The sequence below is a fragment of the Diadema antillarum genome, unplaced genomic scaffold (genome assembly GCF_040938485.1).
Source record: "Diadema antillarum isolate AM-2024a unplaced genomic scaffold, OU_Dant_1.0 seq00001051_RagTag, whole genome shotgun sequence".
In the NCBI taxonomy this organism is placed as follows: Eukaryota; Metazoa; Echinodermata; class Echinoidea; order Diadematoida; family Diadematidae; genus Diadema; species Diadema antillarum.
Window position 1 is genome coordinate 440,569 of NW_027271881.1, and position 9,905 is coordinate 450,473.

At 37.1% G+C, this 9,905-nt stretch overlaps 1 protein-coding gene across 1 annotated transcript; it reads left to right on the forward strand.

The window, feature by feature from the left end:
* Positions 1-8,353, forward strand: LOC139743114 (NPC intracellular cholesterol transporter 2-like). The gene is made up of 4 exons (XM_071653619.1): positions 1-421; positions 3,354-3,455; positions 4,298-4,470; positions 6,354-8,353. The coding sequence occupies exons 1-4, from the start codon at positions 244-246 to the stop codon at positions 6,438-6,440; spliced, it is 540 nt and encodes a 179-aa protein (XP_071509720.1). The 5' UTR covers positions 1-243; the 3' UTR covers positions 6,441-8,353.
* The last annotated feature ends 1,552 nt before the right edge of the window (positions 8,354-9,905 follow it).

The window sequence follows — 9,905 nt, forward strand, 5'->3', positions numbered from 1 at the left end:
GAAAGATCACATGTTTTGGTCCGAGCAACTGCACTGCACTGTGACTTCATGCAACTCCACGGATCCACATCCTTTCGTTCAACTTAATCTTTCATCGGCAGATACTTGGATTGGTCTGGTTAAGAAGGAACTTGATTCAGTCCACATTATTCGGCCATAGAGAAAGGTTCACGCCAGCCAGCACCTACAGACGTTTTTCCTCTTGACATCATATTGCAGTGCAGTGTGCAGCTATTCATCAAGATGAAGGCAATTTCCTTTGCAGTTTTGTGCCTAGTTTCAGTAATTGGCATGGTGCAATCAGCTCCTGCTCCGTTTAAAATATCGATGGTCGAACTTCGCCCTGCCGAAGTGATCAAAACACGGCCCATTGAAACAAAATCAGCCGGAGCCATCTACAAAGATTGTTCAGCCTCAACTGGTGAGACTTCTGTCTTCTGTTCGTGTTGTTGTTTCTCATTGTTGTGTTTGTGTAGTACTAGTAGTAGAAGGCCAGCCAAAATTGCATCATCATCATCACTGATCACCATCATCAGAAACTAAATTTACATGTAGGCCTAGACTTCTAACGTTAGGTGTCTAGAGGTCTAACCATCATCATCATCATCCAGAGCTACCAAGTCTCACGCATTCTGCGTGAGACTCAAGCATTTAGGGGCAATCTCATGATCTCACGCATGGCACCCATTTTTCTCACGCATCGGGCCAAGTCTGCAATTTGGGCCTATAATAATGAGTATAGCTCAAAAGATTAAAGTAATAGTCGAGAGTCTAGTTGCAAATGAAGGTGTATTTCCCTTTTGTCTTTCAAAATAAGCAGGGAGGTGTCACCTCCCTGAAATAAGTAAAAAATAGTCACTTAAGTATGCACCTAGCTGATGAAATTGAAAAAGTTCCCTAACGTGGGACTCGGGCCACAGGGGGAAAAAACCCCACCCACACCCTTGCTCGCGCACATATTCGCATGCAGAGATGCCGAGTCATGAATATCTCACTCATAATTTTTTTTTTTTTTAACTGGGCATCCCTGCATCATCGTCATAGTCATACATACTTGTAGTACTAGTAGGCATAGACGTCTAACACTAACAGTCTACTGTAAATAAATTACTACTCATGGCATGGACTACCTAAGTTTTAGATCAACCAACCTGGCGCAAGGACTTTCTCGCCATATAAAAATAAAATAAAAAATATGCGTGCCTTGCTTTGGATGCGGATGGGGCGCAATACACTGGAACATTCGAACATAAATACAAATCACAAGAAATTACGGGGATAGATGTACAGCAGCAGGTAAATAACCCAAGGAAACAGGAGGAAAAAGAATTGATGAAAATCCTCTTGGTTTTCACGTCTTTGCCATTCACTACAGTAGAATATAATTACATGCTTTATCAATGGGAGAACTGGTGGTGGTCTATGGTAAAATGATGAGCTTGCACTGGTGCACAGTAAAAAATATCTCTTGCATTTGTCAATGAGAATTCCGCACATACGTTGCAAGTCAAAAGTCAGTCTGAACCGGTGATATGAATCTGCGGTAGAATCTACTGGAAAACAAGGAATGTTCGCATGCATTTTAATTTCGCGAGTGCCAAGATTCGCAAAGTAAAATGCATGCAGAAATTCATGTCTACACTATAATATCAAATGCATTAAATGTATAGAGGTAACTCGCGAAAATGGCTGTCAGCTCCAATTCGTGAAAAGTTCATTCCGCAAAATATTGTGTTTTACAGTACGAGTACATGTATTTTCTGCCATAGTGAAATTAAATTAGGCCCCTAGCTAAGGTGAAACTGAAGAATATTTTCTAAGATAGGGCTGATAAGGAGTGGTCGATGAGTAGTAGGTCCAACCATAGGCCATGTGTATGATGTACTTGTAACCATCATCACTGCATGACAATGGTGAGGGTCAGCATGATCAGTTTATACCAGTATTTATTAGGTTTGTTTTCTTCTTTTTTTAATCTTTGTGTCTCCATGTAGTCCATGTTTTGGTTTTGTTCAGGAGAGGCTTGCTTTAAGAAGCCCTTCTATGGTTGTAATGGATATTTGCTGGGTAAAAGAAATGAATTTTTTTCTGAAGTTTGTATGTGGTAATCTTTTGAAATAAGATGTGTTCAGCATCTCTCAACAAGCAGTTCTAAATCCAGAATTATACCCCTCTGAAACCAATGTAAAATGTCATTGAATATCAAATCTAGCAGTGTCTAGTTTAGTGATCACTCTTTTATAGTCGACTTTTAATTATTCCATTTTCTTTCTTTTTCTGTTACAGCCAATAAAAGGTGCCAGCTTGTGAAATGCTACATGAAAAACGTACTGATATTTTCTTTATGCTACACCATTGAGTATAAAGGTCTTATTTATTTTAATGCAGTGTGCTCCATGTATAATCAACACAGTTATGATAAAGTTTGAAGTAAAATAGTCACATCCCAAAACTATAGTCCATATTATCTTCATAATACAAGTAATATGTTTGGCTATAACAGAATTTCAATATAACAAAATAAAACTGCTGGACCCAAGCAGTAAATAGATGAACATCTTAAAAAGTTTGTACTGTATCCTCATTTTCAAAGTTTAAAGTATGATATAGTATTTGTTGAGGTGAGGATTGGGCTTTTAAATTTTTATGAGATATCGGTACCAAGAAGCTACTTATGAAATAGTTGAGAGCATACCATTCTAGAGGAATTCAAGATTTATTTGAAGAAAATCGGTTTTGGAATGGCTGAGACATCCAAAAAACAAAGTACAACAAATCCATTGTATATAAAAGTTGGGTCCTACCTTTTATTCGGATTGCTGTGTTTGGGGTATCTCAGCCATTTCAGAACCAATTTTAATCAAATAAACTTTGAATTCCTCTTAGAATTACAGGCTCTTTCATATTTCATAAGAGGTTTCTCGCTATCTCACCCAAAAATGTTAGAAACCTGAAGTTAGGTTTTAACCAAAACTATACAATCCCTTTAAATACTTGTCCTTAGTCTTGATCATTTGACTTTGTGTGTCCATATTTTATCTAAAGGTTTTATAAACATGTTTGTGCATTCTTAGCTCCTTGCAAATTTATGTAGTACGGTGTTACCTAAGGAGTCCAAAATGTCACATCACATTCACAAGGCTCCATTTCCATGTGAGGGTATAACTGCACATCAAAACCCGGCTTCTCAGATATGACAATAACACATATTTGCTTGTTGGTTGGTTGGTTGTTTTCTTTTTTCTTTTTTTTTCTTTTTTAGAAATGTGATGCTAAAACAAAATGCTATTTCACATAATTATGTGACAAGTATTATCCCTTTATGGCTTGTGCTTGTGCTTTTGTTTTCACAGATACGTTCAAGGTAAAGGATGTCATTGTAGAAGGTTGCAGCACACCTCCATGCATTCTGAAGAAGGGGACTAATGTTTCAGTGCAAATTGATTTCACTGCAGGTGAGTGAAGTGGAAATCAATTTAATTATGCTCCTCTTAGCCTATGAAGGAATGCCGAATGTGGATTTGATTCCTTGTGCTTCAGGTAAAAGTACTAAAACAAAAAGAAATAAACTACATGTACATAGCAGCATCTTTTCCCTTATGATCTTTGTTATCATAATGTTTCCTCATGCTCGTCACTAACAAGGTCAGCAAAAATTGTTGTTAAACCATGAAACTGCTTGAAAGGTAAACTTTGATAAGGCAACTGCAATTTGAGTCTGATTGTATGAATTATACAGTATACAGTCTTGTTATTTGTATTCATAATGTTAAAATATCAGGGCAATCTAGCAACATGTTAGTTTTCTTGCATGGAAATGTCAAATCACATAGGAGTAAGCAATTGTGCAGTGCAAAATTAAGAAGGTTCCTGCAAAATATGTTTTGAACCACCCAGCGCATAAAATTAGTCCCGCAAAAATAATAATAATGATGTCTCTAGTATCACCTTTCAAAATACAATCAAACCTGCCTTACAGCGGCCACCTGTCTGTTACGCTCACTTTTTTTTTCTCTCCCTTGGGTAGCCACTGTAGACAGGTTTGACTGTATGTGTCATTGCCTGAACAGAAGTATCATTGCAGGTAGAATTGAAGTGGCCATTTGAGCAGCTAAGCAAAGATGCCCTGTGCAGATTTATGTGTATCATGTATCCATGTCCAACTCTCACATCTACCGGTTGATGTTGATGTTCTCTTCACTGACCGTCTGCATTCGTTGCCAGTCATCACAAGCTTACCGGTACCTTTATCGTAGGTAATCGCGAAGCTGTGTCTTTTGTTCTCATTTTGCTGCAGAGGAGGTCACTCCCAATGTGACTGCAAAGGTCTATGGTGTCATTGCTGGAGTGGACGTGAAATTTCCGCTCCCCAATCCAGATGCGTGCACAACAGGCGTCACATGCCCCACCAAGTCTGGTGCAACTTACACATACAAGAACAACCTCTTGATTGAATCCGTGTACCCAGATGTAAGAAAGCTGAAAGGGTGTTATGTTTCCCTGCATTCATCTTGAAAACCTTCACAGGAGAATAAAACCCAAACATAATTGTCCATGGAATTGAGGGAATGCAGCAATATCGGTAGAACTAAATCAACAAAGAGTGAGGAAATCAATCAGTTATGAAGCCTCTATATATTGTCAAAGATTTTTTTTTTTCCTGCCATTGCTGGGTGAGAAACTGCAACATTTTATGACATCGATTTATTTTTTTTTTCTTATTTTTTGCTGTCATTGCTAGATGATAAAACTGCAACATTTTATGACATCATGTATGGAAAAACAATATAAAGAAAATACAACAAAAGTTTAACATAATTATTCTCATTTCTCTAGCACAACGAAAGAGCACTTGATTTACCTCTTTCAGGAAGTAGGGGGAATAATATTACCGTTAACAATTCAGTCAGTAGCAAGTTGAGGGAATGTGTGCTTTTTATGTAAAAACATTGATTGTGTGGCCTTTTCTTTATGTTATATGATAGTTTTCCATGCGTGACATGATGAACTGCAGTAGTCTTCTCATTCAGTGATGGCTGCTCCAAAAATATAAAAATTCATAAAATCATAATAGATTCTTGGATTTTGATATTGCTGCATTCAGTCAATCCACATACAATGTATGTGTGCGTTTCATCCCCCTACAAGAATATGGATGTTGTGATTGTGTTAGAATGAATAACAAGTTCTATGGAAATCATATGGTGAAATTAGATTTTATTTGAAAAATTAAGTGAAGAAGAGATAACATGTACAGTTATAGTATATTGGATGACAATGAATGGGATACTGGTATCAGGAATTATCATCTGCATTTTCGTGGCGCATTAAAAAACGCCTACGTGTATTGTTGTCCGCTCAATTTTTACTGTGCAATATGGGAGCGTATTTAAGGAAATGCATAGGCCAATGTATTAATTCCCCATATAGGCTACTGTTGTTACTGGCCATTCAATAATGATTTTGTTTTGGATGGCTATGAATGGGATACCAGAGAATATTGCCTGGGTTAGGGCCAATATTGCATGAATCAAAGATGAGTGAAATATTGGCCGTAACGAGTGCAATATTCACTGGCATTCCATAAATTAAAGTCATCCAATATAATTATTATCATCTATAATCATTGTCTAGATATGGCATAAACTGTAAAAAAGTACTGCACTTCTAGATTTTGAAGTTGACATTGCACTGAAAGAGGAGGGACTTGCACTGCACTTGCGTATGTAGCAAGATGTTTGCGCGCTTGTGAATTGTAACAATTAGAGTTTGTGCTCTTAGTACATACCAAGCATTCACCAACGAGTTCACTGATGAGCCAATGCAATACAGTGAATTATCGCACAGCCACTAATGACAATAGCCTTTGGGAAATTGATGCATTCACGTATGGATGTGCTTCGTTCAGTATGCTCTTGTATTGCGCAGCGAAATCAAGCAAACAAGAATATGCATTTTCATTGCACCGTTAGAAACATCCTATGTGTCATATTGCATGACTACAGACAGATTGAACCCAGTGATAATTGACAGATTGCTGCCTTGATTGACTTTTAAAACAATTTTCAAAATTGTTATTTAAGCTTTGACCTTCACATTTGATCCAAGAAAAATGAAGAAAAACTATTCTGTAATGACTGTTCAAGTAACAACTGACCAATATTTTAGAGAGTGTGCCATCAATTTGTACGTTTTAATTGCTTTAGGGAGGTTAGGCATTAATTCACAGGAATTATGCTGAAATAGGAGAATTCGATGGTATGTGAATGCATCAAGCTTAACTTCATTCATTTATTTTACTTCTTGTTCATGCTCATTGAAAAGCTATCACTGTATTTTGTTCCTCTCTGCAGATACAGTTAGTGGTTCTGTGGTACCTCTATGATGGACAAAATCATGAAGCCCTCTGCATCGATGTGCTTGTGAAAATTACTTCTTAGTACACTGCGACCACCATTCAGCCCACTTGAGCTTACATCTCTACACACAATTCCGACAGCTGATAGTACGATGATGGGCAGTTTTTACATTTTGAGAAGTCGCATAGCTTTCCTGTTCCCAGAAATCAGTAAGAGCTCATCCTCTGTAGATACAATAATTGGAGCCATTTCAGTCTATAGCCCATGGGGAAATGGCCTCAAAATTGACACTTGTGGACTGTGATGATTTATGATGATGACTTATTTTGTAGGCTGATCGTCCAGTAGAATTATTCTGACAGCTTAGTGAGTATGCCTTGCTGGTAATTTGATCATGAACCATACATAATTTTAGGTAGGTCTCTCATTAAATAATTCATGATACTTCAAAATATAATAATGCCTTCTGTCGAGTACAGGCAACACCGGTATAGGTATATATATCCCTATGGCTCATTTTGTAATTGAGTGCAACATTGAGATAAACTCCCATTATAATACTTCACAGTGATGTTGCTTTTTCGTCTGTGGTATATTACTGAATATCTGCATTTTACCTGAATCCATACTCTTAATTTGCCGTTCCAGATATGCTGCTAGTTGTGGGGAGCTGGGGTGTTTCTCTGAACTTACAGTGATTGGTATTAGACATTAATAAGGATCTAATAAGCCAGGGCTCCACACTAACTTTTATTTTTGGTGGCCCAAAGGCAAACATCCGACCTTTTTTGATGGCCCGATCAGGCCACCAAATTCTTCATTTCTGAAAGTTTGATGGCCCCAGGCCACCAGGCCACCGTTAGTGTCGAGCCCTGAATAAGCATATTACTTTGAAAGCTGTTATTTTCTGCGTACAATTTTTCACGAACGAGGAGGTCATGGACATTTTTGTGAGATGTTGTTTTCAGGACTTGATGCCAAGCCTGTTGTAGGTGCAGTGATACCCAGGTGTGTGGTGAATATCTTTGTGTTGTTGAATTAGTGACCCTACAGTGATCCGTAAAATTCGAGAAAATTCAACCCTCGTGAAAATAACAGCTTTTACAGTGCGTGAGTATTGTATTCCACAATTTCAGTTCTGCTGATAGAAATGTTTGTCCTTGTAAATGCTGTCTTACAGGTTTGTGAGAAACAATTGCAGAGACATGCTGTCTTAGTGGCTTTAGTGAGTTTATCCAGAGGATAGTGTGTGCAGTTTTAGATGCAGAATCAAGGTACAATGTAACTGCTACATGGAGGTATACATGTACATTTGTTTGAGGGAGTTAATGTATTTAGTTATTAACTGTTAACGTAATGGACTTTGGCCTTGATTGTGTGACACAAGCATAGCCTAGAGAGATTTAAGTGCCATCCATGATGAGGTACATACAGTTTAATCAGCAAAGGTCAGAAGGCTAAGGATTAGTCCTTGATGAACATCCTTCTGATAATGTTTTCTGTCAATAGAAGGTTCTGTAGACATGCCAGAGTAGTGAGTGTGTTTGTCCTTTGCCTCCATCGTGTGCCAGAATGACACATAGGAGGATAGTGACTAGATTCCTGTTATGTTTATTTGTTTGTTTTAATGAGATGCAGATTTGGATCATGGCCTAGCTTTATGTTTGTGGCATGAAGCCCACATACTATATAGTGTTTTTTGATATGTGTGTGCTGTAGTTTGTTCAGTTGAAAGTTTTATTTTGGTGAGGTTTTTTTCAGAAAACTTTGTTGGACACTTGTGTGTACAGCCTACTTTTTGGCCATGCCACAAATGCCTTTCTGTATGTGATAAAATCTGTCAAATATTGTCAAGTATATGAGACTTCAAAAGGGGAAACAACTGTTTTTGAATTTGTAATGACAGTTATGAAGGATGTCTGATTAGGCGAAGTAGTAATCAAATGCCTGTCTTTTGGATTAGAGAAGATCCCCTTTATTTTATTATTGTACTTTAAGAAATCACATATGAAGGAAAAATCAAGCTCACAGTACTGACATCTTATGAGCATACACAGATTTATCACTCTGTAACCTGGTAGATTTATGTACATTGTATATTTATGCTGCTCATGAAGGGATGGTTTAAGGGCCATTTAATATGCCTCTGTAAGGACTCCAAGCCTGCTACTGATAAGCAATAACCAGTCTTTTAACCCTAAGCTTGTGTTTTCTATACCTATCTACTGATCTATCTTTCACTTTTTACATCAATAGTAACCCCTTGTGCAGGAAGGACTTTGGACAGTGGGTACAATGTACGGTGCAGTAGGGTTTTTTGTGCTAAGCAGCATGCAAAGCACTCAAAAGGGTTAATGTGTCTGCATTTACATTCACCAGCAAGATATTTACCTTATGACTTGTTTTGCTAGTTTCTGCATCAATCAGTCGGAGTGACTAAAGTGAGACAGTGATCATAATAATATTTTGTGAGTGTTTTTGTTCCTGTATCACTTTTGCGACATGGTCATTTTGTCACTGAAGGCATGCAAGCAGCATTAAACACAAATATAAAAGCTACATAATGTATTCTGTATGCTCTGCTGAGAGTTTTAGGAATTCCTGGTCAAATAGTTCTTTTTGTTATCATATAAATTATGCAGAAGCTTCTCAGCAAGTATTGAATTTATAGCATTAAAATTGTACTTTTGATTTATGTGGCCCATGCCAGTGAGGAATTTTTTTAGCTACATTGTACATGTGATAAGAGTTCCTTGGGTGGCGTAGATTAACAGTCACATGTTTTGCTTTATGCTAAGCAAATACAGTGTACCTGATATGTTTGCCTTGTTTGTTATTGTGATCCTTGAACTCCTGTGATTTCCATGAAGAGTATAATCCATGAAAGAGCTACTTAGTACTTGATTGAATTTTCATGTGATGTAGTCCACTGTTGCAAGTTGTAGAATTTAAATTTTGACTGGATCTTGGTGTTTATTCATATTGTGCATTGTTTCTCACAGTCACTTCTTTGTGGAAATATGTACTCTCCTCCCCCCCCCCCTCTCTCTCTCTCTCTCTCTCTCTCTCTTTTGTAATGTGTATTTTAAATCAGCAAGTTATTTTTCTACAATGCTGATGCCTACATTAAATGTTTATGCTTTGTATAATGCAAAAATTCTTGAACTGTACAATTTTCAAATGTAATTAACCAGTGACACCTATTTTTGCACTTTCTTTTCGTTATGTGTAATTTGTTTAATTGATGATATCATGATGCTAAAGCCCAAAGTGAAATTTGATTCTTACATTATGTTGGTTCCGTCTGACAAGTGTGTTATCTGCATCAACGTTATTATGCTGTCATTTAGTAATCAAGTGAAAAGTTTTGATTTGTGTTGATCTATTGGGAATGAAGAGCCAAAAATGTAGCATCAAGAGGGTATAAAGTGACAAAAATGACAAAAAAATATATATCTTGAATTCTAATGATTAATTATGGAATATTTTGTGATAGTTGATATATATTGTTTCTGATTTCCTGTCCAATGTTTGATTATTTCTATT